Source organism: Melopsittacus undulatus, chromosome 6, assembly GCF_012275295.1.
Source record: "Melopsittacus undulatus isolate bMelUnd1 chromosome 6, bMelUnd1.mat.Z, whole genome shotgun sequence".
Taxonomy (NCBI): domain Eukaryota; kingdom Metazoa; phylum Chordata; class Aves; order Psittaciformes; family Psittaculidae; genus Melopsittacus; species Melopsittacus undulatus.
Window position 1 is genome coordinate 35,065,393 of NC_047532.1, and position 24,641 is coordinate 35,090,033.

The following is a 24,641-nucleotide window of genomic DNA, read 5'->3' on the forward strand; positions in this document are numbered from 1 at the left end:
CCAACTAATAGCATGCATTAAGCCCATTCTTACATTTCTTAAGTGATGCTAACTTACTAGTGAGATAAGCACAGCTTCCTGTAACTCTTCCTGTGTAAAAAAAAAAAAGCAGAAAATTACCTTACTTATTTATTGAGACCATTTTTGTTTAGTTTAATCATGTTTAATGAAGTTAATGCCATTACAGCCCTTCACTGATCCTAACATGTCCAAGTCTGCATTTTAAACTTTGTGGTGCACATATGCAGCACCTTCAGTACTGAAGCTTTGCAGAGAATTCTTTTTTTTTTTTCACTAATTTTGTAAAATTTTTCTTCAACTAAAAGATACACTGACCTCATGGGTTGGTAAGCTGATTGCTCTATAGTTCTCAAACCAATTGTCCCAGTAAGCATGTTTGTTTTAAATGCTTCTAAAACTAACACTCCATAACCAGCCTTCATTTATACTTTTAATTAATTGTCTAAACCTCCAGAGGCATGTCTGAACTTCCAGAGACATAGCTTTCAACATAATGATTTTCATAAGATCCCTTTGACTAAATGTATCACATAAATGGTAAGGCAAGCACTAATTTATATAGTAAAACACAGCAAAGTTACCACTAACTTGGTGCTGACACAGCATTTCTGATTCCGGCATTTTAATATCACTAATAGCATATTTTGTCACAATTTAACAAAAAAAAAAAGTAATTTCTGAATCTGGTGCAATATCATTGTGTTCAAATCCCACATTTTTATTATTCCTTCAGTTACATTTTTATTCAATAAATACCTAGTTTTAATGGAATACATCATGCTAAGTCTTACATGAGAAGCACAGAGAAGTCAGAAGTAAAACTGTAGGAACATCACACTAAGAGATGAACAATTGACCACTGTATGAGACATTCTGCATTATTTACATTACACAAATTACAGTGATCTTTAGGCAAATACAATAGTTCTTTTTTGTTGGTTTTGGGTTGGGTGGCTTTTTGTTTTTGTTGGGTTGTGGGTTTTTTTGTATGTTTGTTTTTTTGTTTGTTTTTTGGTTTTGTTTTATTTTTTAAACAAAGAATGATTTAACAGAAATACAGATTTTTCCATTTGCTATACAACCTAAGGACTCTGCCTTCATAATTTTGCAAACTTACATTTCTGAAGTTATCTTCAGAGAATGATGATAACACAAGCCATTTTTTCATTTTTCTGTTCTCAAGCACTCATTTTCAGGAAGTAATTTTAAACAGAAGATCCCAAACATTGTTAGATCACTCTGAAATATTTAACCTTTCAACAGCATTTTATTAATAGCTCTACACTGAATGTTTGTCCACGTGACTAAAGATTTTATTTCTGAACATTTGGGGAACATCTCACCAAATTTTGTACTGTCTCTTCTGAGAGCAAACGGAAAGAATATATGTTGGAAAATGTTCACATTTCTCTCTTTTAATTGCACACATTAGAATCAATAGCTTTTCAAAAGAGAAAAATAAAACTAGGTACATTTCCCTATATACATAATCAATCAACTGCAAAACAAACTGTTTCAGATCTAGTATCTTCTTCCTCAGAAGTGTATCCAGATCATTTGTGGCAAAGTGTGGACAGAAAAAAAATGGTGGTGATTATTCACCAGGCACCTATGATACAGAACCTGTATCATGCTAAATTCGTCAGGAGTGACATTTCTTCAGCAAAACTGAAAGGCAGTAAAAGAAAGACTACTTACTGTTTTTACTATACCGAATGACAGAAATCAAATTGGTGTGGAAGGACCTTGTGCGTAACATTCTTACAGAAGTGATTTTGGTCTTAAGAGTAGCTATTACAAAAATGAGTTTAACTGCATTCTTCCTTTTTGAGTTAAGAAGGTTGAATGGCTTGGAATTCTACAAAGTATCTTTCTACATTTAACATGTACTCAGTCAGATTACTTTCTATCTATGGTGAAGGGAGTTAACAAGGAAATTAAGAGTCTGCAATCACAGAAATGAAATGTAATCAGCTATGATTCCAGAGTAACAACATACCTTGGGAAGGGTAAAAGAAGCAGCTATTGACATTTGTTTCCTGAGCCAAACCTTTTAAGGTGTCAGTGAATAGCAGTCTATACTTTCACTTGAAAGCACAAGTATTCCTTGGATGATGTGTCTTTCTCAAGAGTTTAGGAGTTTAACAAAATCCACAACTTCCTCTCAAGATCTCTATTCCATGCTTTTTAAATCTGTACCAGGTTGATCAGAGAATTCTTCAACAGAGAGCATACAACAAATACAAATGGCATCACTTAGAAGGGTGTTTTAATGTACATACAAATACTAAACCTTGATGTCAAACTCCCAGGATCATTTGCAGGCAAGAAAATGACAACAGGTAAAGTAATTTTACGAATGTGATCCAGCTCAACCATACAAAACAGATGTCTAAAATAAAAGGTTTTAACTTTCAGGTCAAAAAACCCCCTTCATTATACAATTTCAAGCTCCCAAGCCATCTCATTGACACACAAGCCAGGTTCATCTGTCATGTGCACATAGCTTCAAAAATTAAAAGAGCGGGTGGATTTTTACAGAACTTCTCAATCCCATGAGACTTTATTTTCTTTCTCCTCCAATATCTCATGATATCTCCAAAAGACAGGAAAGAGAATGGGACACAAAAGCCATTTCTATTCAGTCTTCTTTGTGCAAGATAACCTGGAAAAGGCTGCATTCCTGTGTAAAGTGGCTGTTGAAATAGAAAGGAGATTATTTTAAAATGTGTGCAAATGTATGACAGCATTTAGGCTTATGTTTTGGAGAATTAATATAGAAGAAAAGCTTGGAAATAATGCAAATATTTTTGCTAATAATACACACTGCCTTTAAGGAAAAAAAAAAATCAAAACGCTTTTATTGACAAGTGTTCCCTAATTTTTTATTCCAGCTGGTTATGCCTCTTTCTCTTAACACATTTAAAAATAATGAACTGAGAGTAATCAAATAGCTTATGGTATTTTGCAATATCTGAATAACTAGACAGTAATTGTATTTCTATTAAGTGTAGAAAATCTGTGTAAGAGATGAAAGTAGAGTTCTGCAGATATAAAGTGAAAAGCAGCAGCAGCAGTCAGGCACTGGAATAATTAAAAATGAAATTTTCACAAAGTCTGTATGAAAACATGTGCAACTAACAGAAATGGATAATCATTTTATACTGAGCACTGAGAAAATTGTGGCAATCTTTTTATGATTGACACAGAATTACCTGCTTGAACAATCTACTTTTCTTGATGGAGAGCTTCTATGAAGGCTTCAAGCTTTTCCTGGATTTCCCGAACTTTTTCTGAAGGAATTAAAGAGGTCCTTTTTCAAATACCTATTACTTAATAGAGGACACGCCCAGAAAGAAAATAAACCCCAAAACCAAACAAAACCAATCCCAAACAAAAATCCCCTAGCAAATACCCCACCCCATTAAAAAAAACCCTCAAACTTGCAAACATGAACAAAAATCAATGCTGTTGTCAATATTACCCTATGTATTCAGTTTCTGAATTACTAAGATATAGAACATTTTTCTACACTAGAATAAAAAAAAAATCTTGTCCCATTTGAAAAACATTATCATTACCATGCTAATTTAATAAATCAAAACTTTACCAAAGCAATCCAATGCTAGAAATGTTCTACTTTGTAAACCTGTAATTTTCATTAGATCATGCACAGCAGAAGTACTGTACACCTGCTTCATGTACGGAGTTGGTCTTTTGAATAATGCCTACTAATCCCTTTCTCTTTTAACCAAATATCCTTATTCTCCACAGCAAGCATTGCAAACACCACTAACCATTCTAAAAAGAGCTGAAAGCTAGTTCCTTTTGAGCAGAGAACTTCAGGGAACCAAATGTCAGTATTCAAAAGACACCTATTCAAAAGGGCATGCACAACATTAAGAATGTTTTAAACTCCCATTTTATTTTCTTCCATTTCAATGGTAACCAGATAGATGTGGGCAGAATCTTATTTTATATAAATACTACAGCTGGGAGTTTATTTCTCTACAAAAATACAATCTGAACACAATTACAAATAGTTACTAAGACTGAAAAGGCGACATTGGGAAAAATTCAGAGGTTTAGGCATTTTTTCCACTTTTTTCCCAATTCCATATAACACTTGTCATCATACAACCTATCTGATTTATTGAATTGCTTATGAAGCAAAATTTAGAACATAGCTGGAATCCAATGCCTGAAGATTTCCTGCTTCTCTCTCATCACATTCTCATTTGAAGTTTCTTCTGCGTGTGATTATAGCCATAGAAAACACACTTCAGAAACATGAAGGAACAGGGAGCGAGCAGTAGGACAGACAAAAATAAGCTAGATGAACATAAACACAGATCATTCCCCCCTCTCAATTGAAAATACTATTGGATTAATGTCGTATGTTCCAGTGTACGAGATGCAAGGTTTGAGGGTTTTGTCTTTTATTAATGGTTTATTCTCTTTAGCAATACCACGTGTTATAAACATGCTGTGCTGAGCTGAAACACGAGTAAAGCAGAAAGAAAAATAAAACAGCCTTAAATAAGCATGAGAGGAACAAAAAAATTACCTCCAAAGAGAATGGTCTAAGAATGTAGCCAAGGGAACTAAAAGATCCATCTAGTAAAAAATTACTACCCCACAGTTTATGAAATTATTCTATGAAATAATTTTAGAATAATTAACAATAGTAATGATGATAATAACTCAACAAAACTCTAGCCCTGTTCTAACAGAAGTAGAGAATTTTAGCTAGCATGTTAAATAAAATACAGAAAATAGCCTGTATGAAGATGAAGAAATCTCAAGCTTCTTTATCATGCAATTCTTAGATGATGAAGGGCAAGCCCACTTATCCTTTCAATACTTCAGTGTCCCCTGAACAAACACAGGCATACAGTGAGGTTGAATCACACTCTAGGTCCTAAAGAAAGCATCAAGGAACTTTCTCGAATTCCAACTGATTTTGTGTTGTTTTTTTTTTTTTTAAGTACTTGGATATTCAATTAAGATTACAGTCAGTGTGAGGACAAAAGCAGTATCTTGGAAGTTCAGAAACAGCAGTAATTGCCTTTTACCAGAAAAAAAAATTAAAATAAAAAGTCCTTGATACAGTTGAGAAGAGAGAATATTTGAAAGCTGCCAATGAAAAAAAAGTAGCCCCATGATCACTTCTCCTTACTAAGCACATTCAAAGTGTTTTCATTACTTTTTAAATGCATAAAAAAAGTACTGTTGGTATGTCAGTATATAAGTATCTTGTGTAATGAAAACATTAATTACATGGCATTTATTTAGTTAACTACTTAGCTTGGCTTCCAATACTGATGCTCTAATTATGTTTACAAAATTAGCCTCTGAAATAACATCCTTGTATCTTGGAAAAATTTGACATTATTTTTTGAAATTATTAATCCTGGTCCTCGCTCTCCAAAACTGCCGAACTGCCAGTAATAATCGGAGATTAGATCTCACAACCCAAAAGATCTCCTCATGTTGTCCTTTCAATAGCTTTATTTTTTACTTTTTTTTTAATTGCTACATGCTTTCCCCAAGTATGTTCTTTGTATTGATCAAGTCATTACTCAGTGAAAGCAGACAGATTTAGCAGTATTAAATGCAAGTATTTTCCCTTCTTAACCTCTTGCTAATGAAATATTCCAGTCCTGAAAATTAAGAGCATCAGGAAAAATCTGTAATTATTATTTCACCCTTAAAAAAAAAGGGTCTGTGCCAACAATATCTATTTCAATTTTCTGATTAGGGCATATTAAAATAACAGGATATCAAATATGTATTCCACCAGAATATACTCAATCAGCTGTGTTTGCTCAGAGAACAGACATACTAAAATTGACTCAATATTATGAGCATTTTATTAGTTTTTATACTTGGACTGAATGGAAACGATTGCTTAACTGTATGAGACCTTGAGGTAATTTAATGCTTTGAAAAAACATGCTGGCCATTCTTAAAAAAGAAAAGTTACAATGACTGCCAAGTAGCTGCAATGATTCATGCTATGCTTTGTATTCTTAGCAGTAGTAAAGCCTTTTGCAGCAGCAGACCCCAGCCAAGTTGTTACATTTTCCTACAAGTCCATTCTGTAGCCCAGAGAAGTTTGATAAATTGGGTTTACTTTTTCAACAGGCTAATGCCAGAGTTATGCATTTACACAACACTAATCTTAATAAGCCAGTAAATACAAAAGTTTAGACAGAACTTTTCTAATGAGTGCAAGTGCAGGGTCTGCAAATTTAGGGTAACTGCCCATAGTTTCATCAGCATCACATGACACTGCATTTGGAACAACAATTGATTGTTACAATTCAAGAGGAAGATGTTACCCATCTTTATTTAGGCAAATTCTTTGTGAAATTCATAAGCTGTGTCCCCATATTTGCAGGGTTTTGATTGACACTAGATCAAAATATTAGTGACTTACCCTTGTAAATTATAGCACCTGTTGTTCTGAGGAAGATTTATCAATATGCCAAACCCAGAACATTACTTAGGTTTCAGATAAGAACACTTACTATGTAAGTATATTAAGGGATAAAGCAACAGGTCACCATTGTCTAAGTTTTGCGATACTGTGCTTTTCCATGAACAAGCCAGCCATGGAAGAAGCCAGCTATGGAATAAGCCAGCCATGGAATAAAAGCATTTAGCTTGCTGGCAAATTATTTTTGTAACAGGTTGAACTACCGCAGCACCATTATACAATGTTCCAGTATCAAGGAAGGCTGTTGAAGTACTATGCTCTTTTTATATGGCACTGCAGAAGTTAAATATATACTATGGCTTACACACTGGATTCTAGAAAGATGATATGGTCTTTGGTAGTTTTGATGCAGACCTGAAGTCACAAATACATAATTCTTCCAGCACCCGTTAGACCATGATTAAAAATCAAATTAAATCAATGAAGAATAACTGTAACTAACCCCTTGTTTCCATCTTTAGAAGAGTAAAATTCACAGGCCTAGGGGCAATGAATGGCTATTCTACTTTCCATTTACCCCTTGTTTACCTAAAAGATAAGCTGGTTCATACTTCAACTCATTATGCCTCTTGATCTGGTCATGAATATTCCTATAATCCTCCTTCCATATCCCAAAAAACTTCACTGACAGAACAAGAAAATTCTTTACTCAGATGTCTTGAGATCCTTATTCATGCTCAGTCTCTCTTTATCTCCATATGAAATGATATTGCTACCTGCTCATTTTCTTTTCATTAATCCTATGGTCCTAAATCCAAAAGGCTCAAACCCAAACTAATTGACCTGTAATGAGAATTTTGATACAGTGTGAACACAGACAGATGCAGCTACAGATAAAATTTGCTTTTCCTCATATCATAAGATGGTCAGGAGGGAAATCCCATAAATATTCAGTCTTACAATTGCTTAGGTTGTTGAGGTTACCTACTGACAGTGCAGAAGCTAGGGAATTACTGCTAAAATGAAACAGCTCAAGTAAGTTGTCAAATGAACCTCCTGAGGTAAGGCCAAATAATCTTGAAATGGTACTGAACACAGAATAAGAAAAAACAAAAACCCAACCCCCCCCAAACAACCATGCTTTAAGTAGCAACAAAATATTGATAGATGCTTTCCAATTGCATTAATTGGTTTAATAAAAGGGGCAGTCTCTGCCCACAAAACCTGTCTTGCTTATGCTTCTGAAGATAAGTGAATTTTGACACATTGAAATCATACATACTTACCAGTGGTTTTAGCACAGGATTTTAAAGATGTTCATGTCTGTCTGTGCCAGAACAGGAAGACTACATGCATACTGTAAGCAAATGAAAAAGCTCTCCCTTTCCCTGCTTACAAGTTTGCCCATATGAAATCAAATTTCAGTTGCAGCATCAAGAAAAAATTAAGTCAAATCTTTCTGAACACAGATCAATCTTTATTTTATACTCTGATGAAACAGCATAAAACCATCATGATTAGAATGTGTTAATACCTCATATTCTCCTGTTCTATGTTAAAATGATTTCTACCTCCAAATAATCTTTACATGGCTTTGAAAGCTCATGATTGTTACTCCTTTTACCCTGGATTGTGTTTAGATTTTAGTTGTGACCCCTTCCTGCTGCATGCCCCCTGTTTTTTTTTTTTTTTTTTAAATCTTCCTTCCTTTCCTTAATCCCTTCTTTGCCTATAAACATTCTCACTGCTTGCTGTGTCACATCTATACTACGGTTAATTAACCATAGAAGCAGAAATGTTGAATTTACTGCCCTGAATGCATCATCTTTCCTCTAATAAAAAGGAAAGCCTGGTCTGTAAACAGATTTCATCAGAATGCCCAGAAGTAATTCATTAAAACGTGAAATGTTGATCCACAGTTTCTTATTGAAAGTCGAATTTTAGCTTATGGCTACCTAAGACACAAACCCTCCAGCTGTACACAAACCCTATGAATAGTCAGGTGGAGAAGGGGAAGAGGGGGAAAATCAACTCTTCAGAGTTCAGCCTTTTGTACCACATTCCTGGATTTTCTAAGGGCCATGTAAAAGCTTTACTTCTTGTTGAAATAGTACAAGACAGCATGTTCACAGCTACTTCCAAATAACACCCCAGAAAGCAGACTTTCCACCCAGAGTTTTACATGACCTGTGTTAACATGCTTCCTCATGTCTCACTCAACCACAGCCTCACAGCTTACTGTAGTTTACTGATCATGGCAAGGTCATGTCCCGCTGAATTTTAGAAAATCCTCTGAAACTAGCCATCACATTTTTTGCCAGTTTCCTCTTGTTCACATGCCATACTCTCCTCTGGATGAGGCCAAGAGGAAAGCTAAAATTTTAAGGGGGGGTGGGAGGGTGTGGTGTGTAAAACCACCCAGGCTGCACTTAAAGAGACAGAACATCATTTATCAGCTGCAAAGACAGATTTATAAGTAGAGGGCCCCTCTGTTCCTTTAAGGCTGCAAAACAGATGGGAAGTGAATGGACAGCCAAAGGGTCAAGAAAACACATGGGAGGTGCTGCTTGTCTGCTGTATGTATGTTCCCAGCATAAGAAAAAGGTCAAGATTGTAACTGCATGGCTGGGTGCTGGAAAGGCCTTTTCTTTAAGCTTTTACAAAGACAAATGCTGTTCGTCATCCTGCTGTCAAACGGCTATAAATATTGGTTTGTCAAGAGAGTTTCAGCAGCTAAAAGATTTTTAAAAAGGCTGAGCAGGAGGATGAATCATGTGAACGGTTCTTAATTAGCTCATTAGTGTAATAAAAGCACAGTAGAAGCCTGAAAAGTTTAAATGGAATTTATAATAGTCCATGTAGTCAATCCATGAATCATTAAAAATATACAGCCTTTAAAATGCAAGCTTGCAGAAAACAGCTAGCATACTCTGTAGTTACTACTAGTTAAGACTAAACAAAGATGCTAACTGATGCTACATAGTAATAGCTTTCCTGTATTGTTACAAAATGTTTCTTCTATGTACAGCAATCTGCAATTAGATTTGAATTTGCAGCCATTTAATGGAGTTGCTTCTATAAATCCTGACTTCAAAAGTATGCTCACTGGAATCTGATAATGATGATACAAAAATACTGTAAAGAGATTTATAAATCAGGCTTCCCCTGTCTGACAGACAAAGCTAGACATCCACCATTAAATTACTGACTTTTCTGCTTGCTTTAAACCCCTTTGCCATCCTGAGATAAAAGGTATTTTAAACTGAGCAACATCTAGAATACCTGGACTCCAGGCTGTCAGTTCCAAAAAGACGCTGAGGACAGGGACATGCTTTAACTATCCAAATGCATCAGGTGAGATGCTTTCATTATTAAACAGATGGAGATAAGATTTCAGTGGCTTTTCAAAAATATTTTTTAAACCCTAGAACAAGACCTAGTGCTAAACATAGTATTTTAATATCACTATTAACATTTCCAAGAGTCAGTCAACATACTGATTTCATGGACGTGAATACATCAACAACTGCCTGCTAGAGCTGGTGATCTGGTTGAAAATCTCCTTTTGTATGGCATTAACAAGAGACAAAAAACAAAAAGCCTATTTTGTACAAAGACAGACACATAGCGTACATTTCTCCTTTTTCCTGTTGTAGGTAAATCCACCACTAAAATAGGAAAATATCACCTCCAGATTCTATATTTAACCTTTCATAGAAAAATAGTAAGATCTTAGTCTTAAGAAGTCATTTTAGACAAGGGGTATGGGGGGGAAATATTACAGTTGACATCACTTTCATTGCAAGTATCAATATCATATTACTTAATCCCTGCATATCATATTTGAAGAAAGCTATCAGCTGCCTGTGCAAAACAGTACCACCTTTATTTCAGACTAAAGATAACTGAGCAGCAGAAGAGAGCTTGTCTGAAAGCACTTCAGCTACTTTCACAAGGTATTGAGCACTGGAATGTTATTCAGAATTATAATAATGCTTTTTAGCACCAGAAAGGGGAATTGGGCACTGGGCTGATGAACCTGTAAATTAATAATCAATCAGTATCTTAATCTATAGCTGCCCAGATTCGCAACCAAGACCTCTGCATCTTAATGAAACAGCTTCCACAACACACTTCAACCCTCCTCAACATAACAGAACAGAAGCTGTGTTTCTTGGAGCAGTCCCCATGGCTCCTCAGGCTGCCAAGCATGAAGTCTTTCTGTCTCTGACAGAGCATATGAGAACTGAGGTACGGGGGCTGAAGCAAAATGACAGTTATGCAGACTACTAACTTTATACAAGATATGTTTCTAGGGCTACTACACATCAGTCTTGCTTGTCTACAGAAAAGAAACTATTATTGAACTGTGGGGTGAGATCACAAGCTAGTACACATTTCTATATTGTCAAATTAACGTACAAATGATTACTAATCTATACAAAGATGAGAGTCATTATGAGAGTTTATGAGAGTCTCAATGTCTGCAATAGCAAGGCAGGACTTGGGGCACCTTTCAGTCTTCTGTCTCTGCCTTAGATTTTTAATTGAAACTGTTCTAATAACAATCTTTCAACAGAATTTAGTTGTCCTGTTGACTGGACAGCTAGAAGCAGCTTAGTAGCAGAATGACAAGGCAACCAACCTCATAAAACACACTCACATCCTGAATTCAATAAGACTTATGGACACAGAAAGACTGAATTTCAAAATCAAAACTGTTAAGATAGAATGAATCAGAACATGATGATGCTAGTTTTTTGGGTGGAAGTAGTTAAAAGTATAAAACCACACTAGAAATATTACCCAATGATTCATCCAGTAAATAAAAAAAAAGCAAACAAAACCCCCTAATTTTTTCTTATGCAGAAGGAACATATACAGCTATAAAGGCAAATTACTTCTGTAAAGGCTACTGTAACCTTAAGGCTATAAAACTGTAAACAGACTTTAAGGTAAGAAGTAACTGATATTTGTTGGTTCTCAACACAAAATAAATAATACTTTTTAGTTAGCCAGATAATAAAATATTGGGACTATTTACATGAAAGTCTCTCTAAAATACAATGTTGGAAAACAAAATGATGCTAAGTAATTTTTGGATCATAATAATAAACTTAGTTTTTCAGTAGTCAGAAACTTAAGCCATCATACCCTGAAGAAAAACAGGTTGCTCTGTGTTTTCTTTCCTTATTTTTAGCTAGGACTGATAATAAACTATTCCCTTCCCTTTTGTTTTTATATTGACTTCCAAATTAGAACCAAAGTGGGCTTCACTACAACATTAACAATGTGCAACATACATGACATTGACTTCTCCAGCTTTTGGAAATGGGAAAGTTACACACCACAGTTCCATATTAGTTAAAAACAAATACATACACTGGTCAGTTTAACAGTTTGCATTTATACAAACAGTAAACTATCCATGATAAGTACATATTTAAATTTTGATTAACAGGTACTCTCATAAGCAACCAGTACTAAAAAGGAAAAGAGCATCCACCTAGGTGTTTTGATCCTTGCATCATAAAAGAAATTTTTGAATCCTTAAGTACAAGAGACCTGGGTAAGATTAGCAGTCATTAAATATGTCATTACGTAACAGTTTATCATTATTTTTCAATGTCAGCTTTAAGTGATAGGCTTCACTTAGTCAGTGACAAATGTGCTGAACTTTGGAAGGATCCGTTTTAGAACCTGGATATCACTGCCTAACTCTTCATCAGTAACTTTAGGAAGTCACAGCAGACAGACTTTGGTCATCTGGGATTCTTAAGTTAAGTAAACCATCACTCCATCACAGGAGGTTTAAAAGTGATCTATGTTCTCCCTTGAGGATTACTTCCCTCTCTGAGAAGATGCAGCTTTTTAAAACACTTTCTGCCATGACACAAAGCAGGAACTACCCTATCTGCACTCTGACACAGACCATCCTACACATTCTTCTGGTTTTAATTCATTAGTTTTTGCAGCTGCCCCAAAATTCAAAGGATAAAAAGAAAAAAAACAAACCAAACAAAAAACCCCAATGAACTTTAAACATTTAACCAGTGTCCTTCATGTCAAAGCACACTTGCTTGGGTTAATTTTGTAAATTATTTACATGGAATTAAAAATACAATAATCACAAAAAAAACCAATTAATTTGCATTCTAACAGAGTACCAAAAAGTTAGCAAGTAACTAAAAATAATGGGATGCACTGTTGACTTGCTTATGTTGAAAGGCAGGGAAAACCGAAGACACAACTGCACAGACGATTCCAAGCACATTGCCCCTTGACTTCCGGCACCACAGAGCACCAAGACATCTACAGAGCTCAAAGGGAGCACAGGAGTCATACTGCCACCAGCACATTGTTGACACCAGCATAAGTTTGAACTCTTAGGCACAGACAGCCCACACTTTGGCTGCGATTTTGTCAAAAATCATAGAATCAAAGAATGGTTTGGTTGGAAGAGACATTAAAGCTCATCTAGGTCTAACCTTGTGCTATGGGCAGGGACACCTGCCACTAGACCAGGTCGTTCAAAGCCCCGTCCAACCTGGCCTTGAATGCTGCCAGGGATGGGGCAGCCACAGCTTCTCTGAGCAATCTGTGCCAGCGCCTCAGCACCCTCATAGTGAAGTAATTTTTTTCTGTATGAAGAATTAATGTGCTGTAACTGAAACCAGACTCTGATAAGATGCAGGACATATTAACATCCTGGGGGAAGCTGAGGGCAGAGGACTGTGAAGATAGCTGCTGCCCTGCACATGCTTATCAGAAGTTAGATATCTGTTTGGTGATTCCCAGAGGAAAATGGCCACTATGCGTATGCCTGGTTAGAAGGCCACAACATCTCCTAGTGTAATGTTCTGCAGCTCAGGATCTGACTATAACTGAGTGTTCCTCACTGCTACGATCAGCTGAAAGGAGCAAAGCAAGACTGCTGCCAATTCTGCAAGTTGTTTCACAAATAGGAAGTGACCATGTTTTTACTTATGTAGATTCTGAAACTCCCAATATTTTGGCACTGTAAAAGAAATGAAAGCACAAAATAACTGTAGTTTTGCAGATTCTAATAAAATGACTCCTCCATTTGGATTTCTAGGATGCTTTCCTCTTTCCTGTGTCTATTTTTGAGCAGTGGGAGAAAAATCTAGGTTCTACATTACAATATCTTCAAAATTATACCTTTTTTTTTTTTCTACATCTTGTAAACACTGAAACCCATGCTCAATTTAAGGACTACTAACCCTGCCTTTTGAGCTGCTATGTCTGCCTCTGGTTTCTAGGGGAAAATTACCCAAGATATGCTTATTTAAGAAAGAATCTTTCCCCTTACAGCTGAGCTTTGCCCCTTATGAAATGCTGTGACCTTTCAAAAAAGTTGAAGCTCATAATAGAAAATGGAACCAAAAGCTTTACAAAGCCAATTCAGAGCATAATCTTAAGGAGTACATGTAATCAATAACGTCATGTAGGACACAGGCCAAATCAAAATATTGCTGACAGCCATCTCAAGGGACTGAAATTTAATCAGGCTACAGCAATGTTTACTACATATAGGGTTAATTTCACACAACACTTATATTGTGCAGCTAAGAGCAATGAAAGAAAAAATTAATGTAACCACAAAGCAAATCATTATCTGCAAAGCACTGCTCACAAACTTCATCGCCAACTTTGCCCAAATGTGTAACAAAAAAGATTTGCTTGGATTTATATCTGTCTGTTACATACAACAGACACGCTTGGCTTAGTCAAATACATCACAAGATTTCCAGATCCTGAGTCAGCAACTTGCACATAGAAGTACCAAGTTCATCTAACATTAGCTTTCTAACTCCATTAAAATGGCAAGTTTATTATATGCATATATGGTATTAAATCATTCATGCTCAAAGTTTGCAAAAGGTTTACATTCAACACTAATGGATTCAATACAAGAGAACTGTTAAAAAGTTAATGCAGTGACATGAAAGCAATGACTTTAGATATACAACTTCAGAGTATTTTACTGTAACACTAGTTAAATTTTTATATGTTTTAGTCTTTACAAAAAAGAAAAAAGTTCTGCAAACTGTTACATTTCATACCTTACAAATGTATGATACAATTAAAAAAATGCCCCTAAGCTATCTTTTCTTCATGTGAGTGCTCACTTCTCAAAAGTTTCAAACAGCTTTTGTGCAGAACGAAGTCTCAGCTAGCCCATGACACCTGTACAAATGTCAGTATTCCTGACAGATGAATTTGGAGGCTGACCCCTTCACATTCATACCTAGTAATTTCAGGATCAAGTTTCCACAAGCACCCTGCAAGTCCTTTCCCTCCTCCTGCCAGCGACTCTCCCTATGTAAATGCACATTATTATACTTACCATTTGGTGGAGTTTTGGGTTTTCTGTTCCTTTTTTAATTGTGAGGAAACAGGGTATTGGAGTAGTATGCTGACCTAGGAAAAGATGCTCTGTATGTACTATCCTTATATGTGTTCTATGTGTTTATCATGTGCACATGAAAGATAACTTTGCAAAATTCATAGTTTAGCTGTTTAAAAGGAAGAAATGAGAAGAAATAACTGAAGATACAGCATGTGTATTTCTTTGGGGTCTGTAAAATTTCATCTCTAGTGAAGTCAACGGCAAAACTGTCTACTGCCGATTCCTCTTAGGTATTCAATGTACATGTGCACCACCTACCATGTTTTAAATGTTACTGCAATATGAATATATGTAGCCTAGGTTTAGGATAAGACACTGGAAGAAATTATTAAAGCATTAGTTCATAACAGTTTTTTGATAACAAAGCTTAGCAATCTACTACTTTTCCTGTATTTGCTAACGAGAAATGTGTAACAGAAAAAATGACCATACCTTGCTATCTTCATGAACTGTGTGCCATACAAACAGCCCCAAAAAGTGGAAAACAAGAGTGACAAGGCTAGGCAAGTGAATCTTCCTCTCAGATAAAAAAACCCTAACATCCAAGAAACTAATGCCAACTGCCTAAGCCGTGGTCATGCTTCAAAACGCAACAAAAAATAACCAGAGATGGGAGGCTTGGCACCAGCTCTCTGCACACTCATCCTCCCTCCTCCTCCTATAAAGGCCCTTCATTGCCATCTTGTGTTGGAAAGTTGTACAGCAACTATTAAGCTCACACTAATTAAGGAAGTTTGCCTTTTATATAGAACGAGAAAGTCTAGCAGAGTGCAATTCTGGAAACAATTCAGTAGTTCCGGGAATCCTTTCACTGGGAGCTCAACATCCAACAGAAAAAAGCCATGTTAAAAAACAGTCCACAGAAAGTTATCTGCATATGCTATCAATTTTGCATAGAGCTACAGAGTAGTAATTTCAGCAGAAATACTCTTATCATTTGTGTTAAAATAAACCAGCAGAAATCATGCATTATTTATCTCAAAAACCACATTTTTTCACTTACATTGTCATTTTTTTCCCCCCAGAAAAATATATTTCTTACCCAATACTGAAAAATGTAACTAAAATATTTAGTTCTAGGTAAGGTGTGACTTCAAAGAATTATCTTTTGCAAATAACCAACCCACTTCAGCAATGCCATCAAAAAGATCCTGAAAGTAAGCAAATGCCTGCAGTTTTAATATTTTAACAAATTCTGCAGAAAAAAATTCCGACGTACATTTACAATTTAAAAACTTTCATTAACTTCAGAGGCAGCCCACACGAATGTTCTACCAGTTGCTTCAGAAAAGTTAAATACTGAATACAGGATAAACCAGTATGAACTACTAAATACTATAAAAGATTGACAGAATTAAAGGATATATTCTGACTAATCAATCTTCTATGGTATCCTGGGCTCACTCAAACCACGACATAAGGTATTGTAGAAACAAAGGGTAATTAATGTTTAAAAAATGAAAATAGGAAAGCTTTGCATAGAGCTACACACACTTGTGTATAACACAGCCATAGGCATCTGAAAGAACTGACTTGCCACCATTAGATACTATATTCTCCCTCCAGCCACAATCAGCACCTTAAAGCCTGCAGTACAAACAGGGCAGTACTGACAAGAAAGTGGAAATATTTATGGGTGGAAATTCTTTTAAAATAAAACCATTTACCATTGTACTTTTGGTTCCCTCTACCCCATTTTACTTCTTACAGAATCTAGCACATAGTATATTTAAAATATTGATTTAACTAAGCATATAGTAAAACATAAGTTGTGTGGAATACGTTTCAAATAAAAATATTTTGCTCTTCAGCAATTAACACAATCAAGATGCATGTGCAAACTGGAAAGTAAACGTAATTCTTCCTGTTGCTGCTGATGCTATCGAAGATAGGGTGAAAGACCTGGGTATGTTCTTCAACTGGCAGACAACTTTTGTGAGGAACTTCAATATAAATAATGCACCAAAGTTCTGAGGGAAGCTGTAAAAAATTGCACTAAACCATTGTAGAAGGGAATGCACTACAAGGAATTACTGTAAAAAAACCAACCATTCGATTAAAAACCAGGAAGCATCACAATGCAACTGTATAAATTCATAATGCAGATACATTTTGAATACTGCATGAAGTTCTGCTCTTTCATCTCAAAGAGTTTAGCAGAACTAAAAAAGAAGAGTGGCAAGGCTGACTGAAGCTATGAAACAGTCTATGCAAGGAAGCAACTACAAAGATGATAACTTTTCAAGTCAGGAAAAAGAAAGAGGGAGTGCAGGTAGCATAAACATCTATGAAGTCATGAGTGGCACAGAAAAATTAACAGAGAAAGATTACTGAGTATTTTTCCCAGTGCAAGAACTGAGGAGAAGCAAATGAAACTGTCAGGTGGCTCAAAAACAAACAAAAGGAAGTACTTTTTCACACAATGTGTAGTTAAACTCTGGAACTAATTGCCACAGGATGTTGCAGATGCCAAAGTTTACATGAGTTCAAAAAGCAATTAGAGAAATTCACCGGAGGGGGAAAACACATCCATGAAAGGCTGTTACAAAACAAAGATATTACCAGAGGATTAGGAAATCTTGGAGCCACAGACTGTCAGATGCTGAAAGAGCACACTAGGCAAGTACTATTGTATGTTTAAGCTGTTCTTATAGTGTTCTCTAAGTACTCACACCCGGATCATTGCCAGAGGTAGGACTGGGATACACCAATCACAAGCCTCTTTCAACACAGGAATGCTTACGGGTTGATTATATTTTAGGACATTTTTAAAGTAACTTTTTCCAACTCAGCTATTCAACCTCTGCTCTGCCCACTTTTGCATGCTATGATCCTGTCTTCCAGGTGGTCTCTGGTCCTAGGGCTTCTTTATTTCCATAAACTTCGTAATTTTTCACTGGTAGAAGTATCATGATTATATTTATGATAAGGAGCACATTTACATCATATTTAAAGCCTTTTTTTGAGAAAAAAGAACATTCAGTACATTATAAAATATGTAATTTGTTAGAAACTATTCTAAAAATCTGTTTAAACTCTTTAAGATACCTATAATGAAACCTGGAAAGTATACACCAGGAAGCTGCCAGAATCAGAGCCTAAGGAACTGTAACAGAAAATTTATATATAGGGTTAAAATATCAATCAAGGTTATAGAACACAGACAACAAAACTTGTTCAAATAAGTTTTAAGTCTTATATGAGCTCTCATTAGGGGACTGGGCCACCCATGTTAGAAACCACTTGATATTAACCAGTACCATGAGCAAACAAAACACTTACATTAGTCTTTTAATGCTGAAGCACTGGAACAGAAGCAAGATGTGTTGCCATATCATCAGCAACAGGAGGAAGCTTCCCGTATAACTAAATAATTTAGATATGCAAGTAGTTTCTAATCAGGAAGTGAATCCCAGCCTTATATTTACAAATTTAGACTGGAAATTAAAAGACTGTTTGTAACCATCAGAGAAATGATATCCTGAAAGCTGTTTCCAGCATGAACAGTGAGTCCCAAGAAGTTACCTATTTAAAAATGGAGCTCAGGATACATGAATGAGCTGAATAATATAAACACAGCTGCCTGAAACAGAGAGAGACTGGAATTCATGACTCAGGAGATCCCTTCCATTCCACTCCTAATTAAAATACAAATACTTTATGAATGCATGCTGTGGGAGTTGTGATTTTTGTTTTTTCCTTAATCACAGTCCTGATCACCACTAAATGCTGGAAGAAGGAAGTTACTTGTACAGCCACCTGAGAGTTCAATGCTCTATGCTACCAAAAACTGTCTCAGGAGTGTAAGGAAAATGCACCACAGAAAAGCACTCTATTCACTAAGGGAAAGGCAAATAAATCCCTGCCATAAAAGTTATAACCATTTAGCAATAAAAGCATGCAGAAAGTAGAGAGAACATTGCGGATCTGACTACAAAGCTAAGCAGTGGCAGTTTAAAATATTCCCATAGGTACAATAAAACAGAACATGTCATTATACACAGTTTTATGCTGAATAGTAATTATGTCCTTAGAATAATACATGTGGCCATGTATGATCTCCCAAATCTAAAGAAACATGGTGCAGTGATGGTGTTTTCTCTACACAGTGATTTATGAAATGAATACTACAAACCTGAAGCATATATGCTAAAATGCAGGCACCTACGGTTATAAATATACAGACAGGCTGCTCTTACAGTTCTAATCTTAGTCTACAAAATAATGACCCCAGATGTTATTGCTTTGAGATGGGATGTTATTTCTGATGCTGGTGAGAAGCAAAATTGACAATGCAAAAAAATCTAAGTTGATTCCAGTGCAAAATAGTAAGAGCTTAACTTGAACATTATGTATTTGCTAGTGCTCCTTTACATTGTATATTCAGTGTAAATTATGTTGTTTTATTACATTATACTACCATCTCTACATCTGAATCAGTAAGATATCACTGTATTTAAGAAAAATTCCATTTGTGATATCAATAAAATGCTTGCACATGAACAACCTGTATCACAATAAATGTTCTAAGGACAGTGGTCAGAATTTGCTTCATTTCAAACTAGTTCCAAAACACTATAGAGTAGGTACTTACTGAGATCCTCTGCAAGCTGGACCCTCTTGCCAGTTAGGAGCTTCACCTTTTTTTCATTATCCTCAGCAAAATCTTCAAGCACTTCTTTTACATTCTTCTCTAAGCGCCTTACTGTAAAAAGACCAAAACAACAAACCAACCAAAAAAAAAGTGAGTGGTAACACTTGCACCTGTCATGACCTAAGGCCAAAATTTTTGGAAGGTCTGTGGGAGAAGTAGTGTATGTTACCAGAGAAACTAATGTGATTAGAGAAAAGGCAAATTTCTGAATACACAAACCCCTTGTTTGGATCATTAAGTTACGTATTTACTATCAATGTCACCCTCATCAGATGAGCCAAGGCCAAGTCAATTAAAAGGTGAAGCATGGAAAAGTAAGTTACTAATACTAGCAGAATGTGGTATTGAAGGACTGGTGACACACAGAGGGGTGCTGCTGTATATACAAGGCTAGGAGGAACCAAAAGCTCTTTAAAGCAGCATTATGTCCATCATAACATTCACATCCTTGCCTTTCATACTTTGAGGGAATACCTCCTAACAAAACTTCCTAATTTCACCCCAGCAGTTGTCAATGAGGCAGGTGGTTCGAAGACACAGAACCTAGCTTTCCATATTTAGGGTAACATGGAAGGTAATGTGCATCACATGATAAAGCTCAAACCTTTTACTTGTACTGTCTTCAAGAGGCTGAAAACTATTTTACAGATCAAAGGTTGTTTTTAGTAGTTGTACTATAGCACTAGCCAATTGCTACATAATGATGATTTATAAGGAAGCTGCTGTTGTATAAGCTTTTCCAGATACTAAATGGCAGATTTTGCATGGCTTAAAAAAAAACCCAAATCATTAAAACTATTTCTTATATCAAACATTTTTAAATTAAAATCTACAGACAGATTGACCTGAGGGAAAAAAAAAAAGGAAAATAGGAAAATAGTCACTATTTGTTGAAATTCTTTCTGCCTGGAAAAAGATACTGACAACTGACATCACATAAGCTAAAAATATTTTAAACTGGCAAGTATCTTAATTATTTGGCACTCTATTTACACTCAATCCTTCAATGCAAATAGAATGTCAAAATTTATTTACTCTACATCTTTAAATCATCCTAGTCAGGACACAAAACTCAGGCAGCCATGCTAAGCATGGAAAGAACACATAGCTAGACGAACACCAGAAAACTTCTAACTATTTTTTTTTTGTTTCAAACACCTCAACTCACTATAAGCCTTACCTTCAGTGTTAGTAAGCTGCTGCCTCAGCGTATTTGCTGTAATTGCCAGCATTCGCTGTATTCGCCAGAAGAGGACAATATCGTTACATTCAAGCTGAAACGAGGGAAATTGTACTGTCAGACCTCTGATATATGGTGAACATCCTACACTTACAAGAATCTCTTGACATTTTTAATGGCAACTGTAAGCCCATGTATACACATCCTGATCTTGCACAAAAATACCACAAAATAACTGGTGCAGAGAACAAGGAAACACACCAAAACCACTTCTCAAGAACCATGTCCCTTACTTAGTATACCCCATCACCTTTACATAGACTATTTTCAGAAAGAGCCACATCAAGGAATATCACAGAAAAACAATTTACACACACCAAATGCAAGCTGGTGAGTATATCTGATGCTCACTGAAGAATCATACTTGTTCATAGCAAACACATTAAAAGACAAACAGCTGAACTCCCTGTCTGACTGTCATGACTCCCTGTCTGACCAACACTTCTGAATACAGTGCTGTGTCAAGAGTGTATTTGTTAACAGGAGAGAGTTTCTACATCTGCAAGGATGGCAGGTACTAACTTCCCATTATGACATCTTATAAAGACAGTAACAAATACAGGAGGTTAAGTGTCACAGAGAGGTAGCTCTCTGATCTCATTCTTTCAGCTCTTACAGGCAAAGATATTTCTACAGTAGTAAAGATTTCTGGCTCCAAGTGGATCACTTTTTCTCATTAAAAAGAAAAGCAAGCTCCACAGAATATGAGGAGCTCTACCTTTCCAATATTTTTTTTGATTTAAAATATAGTGTTGCTTGTGCAACTCTGTGCATACTGTCATTTGTTGCATTTAGGTTTACAAAACTGGAAAGTCATTTAAAAGACCTGTCTGTAAGCTCCACAGTTGTTTGCTAGGGTATTCTTTGTTTTATTTGTGGGTTTTTATTTGGTTTTGGTTTGGCTTATTTTTTTCCCATTGATCGCATGTGGTTCCATGTTCTAAACACTTATTTATCATACTTACCTCATAAAACCCCATTAATTAATGTTTTTAATGTTTTCCGAATTTTTGGTATCAGTGAGGTAAATAATTATCAATGGGAAAATAGGAGAAGGGGATACCAACAAGATACAAATATCTGTACAATACTTTTAATAGTATATTTTCAATACACATCAGTAAGTAACAAATGTTTAGGTCATGGCTGATACCATGACCACGGCTGGTCATTTTATATAATTACCACTAGGATGGCATTTTATCAATTACAAGCCTCATGTAAAACATATCTAAGAACACCAGCTATCTTAAGGTAAAGGATATAAAAGAAAGGTCAGGCTAGTTTAAAGTATTTGTAGATTTTTTTTTTTCAACCGAGATGGAAATATTACTCCAAACAACCAGTGTGTACCTGCATTTCAATTTACCTCCGAGTCCACAAAATGCCTCTGGTAATAATAAAAGCCTCTTCGACATAGATTGCAGTGGTTCAAAGCAGTCTTCAGAAAATATCTTCTATAAATTTGGTGCCATGTGTCTTTAATCTAGGAAAACAGTGGTTAATTTTTACTAAATAAATACATACATACACTATCGTGCATAGTTTAATGGTCACATTTAATTTCAAAATGTAATTCCAATTTCCACTATTCCTGTCATGTAGTATATATTTAAATATTTCTCAGCAATTTGTCTGCAACTGGGATATGATTAATGTCTTAGCTACATTTGGCAAACACTACAGTTGATTGTCAATTTTAAAATCTCCTATTCCATGCTTGTAACATAACTGAATGCTTAAAAATACTGTCTGCAGCTGAAATACATTTAAATTATATACTACAAAACAGGACAAATTGTTCTGCTCTTGGCATGACACAGTCTTTAAGACAGAGACTACATTTCTGAGTACTACCCATTAGTTTATCAATTAAACCTAATTGAGCATAGAGACACATTTAATGGTCTTATGTAAACAAGCATTTGCAATTTTTCTTGATTAGGGTTATTTATGCTCCAGTTCTTCACAACCAAATATGCATATAGGTACGTCTCTTACAAAAAAAAATATTTGCACTCAGTCTCCTCATGTAGCAGACATGGATCATTACTCAGACCTTTACAAAAAGGTATGGTAAGTGCTGTATAGGAAAGAGGCAGCAAGTATTTAAATAACTCTTCTACCTTGAATAAGTACACGTATTCATGTTAAGAGAAGGTAGCCAATTACTGTAGAATATAAATGCGTTGCATTGCATTTGTCTAGCAGCCAACAGAAATGTGTGAATTGTGTGCAAGCAGTCATTTAGTAATTAATTTGGAAACATCTGGATTACAAATTCAGTATTTAGATGGGAGTCTTTTGCATACTATCTAGAAAGAATATTCAAATGTTCACAGGGGGCTTTCATATGTTTTGTTACGAATTCACATTTTACCAGACATGGATCCACTGTTACGCCTCTTGCTTCAAGATTCTTTCTGACAGTTGTCACTTCATCATTTGCCAGATAAGCTGCATGTTCTTCACTGCATTTGATTAATTTCTCAAGTTCATTTTTTGTTTCATTACGAATATTCTAGAATAAAAATGTTTAGTTAGAAGTAATTCTTACAGACTCAAAGATCATCAGCACCTCCTCAATAAACAGTCTACCTGCATGATAAGCCAGAATTGAAAGTTACTTTGACACTTTTAACTATTAAAGTGACTCAAAAGGGTACTTGCACAAAGACATCTAAAATACAGTGCTTTTAAGTGGATAATTCAGTCAGTTTTTCACATTTTTTTTCTTCTCACTGTGCACAGAAATGCAGAAGAGGAAGAGATAGGTGGAAAAAAATAAGCCAGAGGTGTTAGCCTCCTTTCTGTTTCATGAACATCCTCTAGCAGAGTTCATATTCACATAATCACCTGTGATACTCATGAGAATTGTCACTTTTCCCCAATAGCTAGAAGAACTCTCCATGGATTCATCCCTTTAATTTGCTGTTTGTTATATTCAAATAAGATAGCTTGAAGTCACCACCTTTCTCGCATACCTGGCTCCATACAGTTGACTGTAAAACTCTTTCCTCTGAAACAATTATTTTAAACTCTACTTACATCTTTAAAGTATGATTGAGTTTGAGAAATATCTAGAAAAAGCAAAATGAAAAGCCCATAATCTCCAGGCACTGAGCAGAACATGGTATTTTAGATTTAAAAGAAATTTCCAAAAGCTATAAGCAAACAAGAAGAGAGGTCATGGTGAACAAACTTAATCAGAAGATACAACTCTGTGACTATGTCATTACATACTAATCAAATCCAAATGGAGCATGACAGAAAACTGCAGCAACTTCTGCTTAAAAGGCACCCTTGGAAAGTACAGAAAAGAACAGGGCAGTTTCCACCCTGTTTCTTTCTAATGAAAGACTTTAATATTCATGTCAATGATATAGCAGTAAAGATGCAATCCAGCTGAAGAATGGAGAACAGTTCATAAACCAGTATGTATCTGCAATATTAACAAAGTACATGGAATTCTCTGTGGTGCTCTATTTAAATAGATGAATACTAAACCTAATTGCAAAACATTTCAAAGTTATTTTAAACTTTTTTTTAATCATCTAAATATAGAGTGAAGAGGATCGGTATTTTTAAAAATTTGCTAACTAATAATCAAAGTTTTCAAAAGGTAATGAATTATCTTTTCCTTTTACCTGTTCTTTGGTGCGGCCTATCCAGTATAACCATCTTTTTTTCCAGTCTGGACCCACCATATCTTCAATAACAGATTCAGCTAAAAAAGAAAACGTGATATTAAGTATCACTCAAAATACCTGTAACCAGCCAAATTTATAGTTCTAAAATTAGGTAGATCAAGAACGGACATTTTATGTTTAAGAACATAAGATATGCCATACTG

At 35.5% G+C, this 24,641-nt stretch overlaps 1 protein-coding gene across 5 annotated transcripts in view; it reads right to left on the reverse strand.

Annotated features, from left to right (window-relative positions):
- Window positions 1-718: 718 nt before the first annotated feature.
- Window positions 719-24,641, reverse strand: part of OPA1 (OPA1 mitochondrial dynamin like GTPase) — a 54,913-nt gene continuing 30,990 nt past the window's right edge. For all 5 annotated transcript variants that reach the window (XM_031054927.2, XM_005141142.3, XM_005141146.3 and 2 more), the window contains 7 exons: window positions 24,436-24,515; window positions 23,169-23,309; window positions 22,158-22,274; window positions 20,729-20,822; window positions 19,489-19,599; window positions 3,237-3,314; window positions 719-2,717 (listed from right to left, as the gene is read on the reverse strand). In XM_031054927.2, the coding sequence (XP_030910787.1) occupies window positions 3,250-3,314; window positions 19,489-19,599; window positions 20,729-20,822; window positions 22,158-22,274; window positions 23,169-23,309; window positions 24,436-24,515 (608 nt within the window). In that variant the 3' untranslated portion in view covers window positions 719-2,717; window positions 3,237-3,249. The remainder of the gene's footprint in view (window positions 2,718-3,236; window positions 3,315-19,488; window positions 19,600-20,728; window positions 20,823-22,157; window positions 22,275-23,168; window positions 23,310-24,435; window positions 24,516-24,641) is intronic.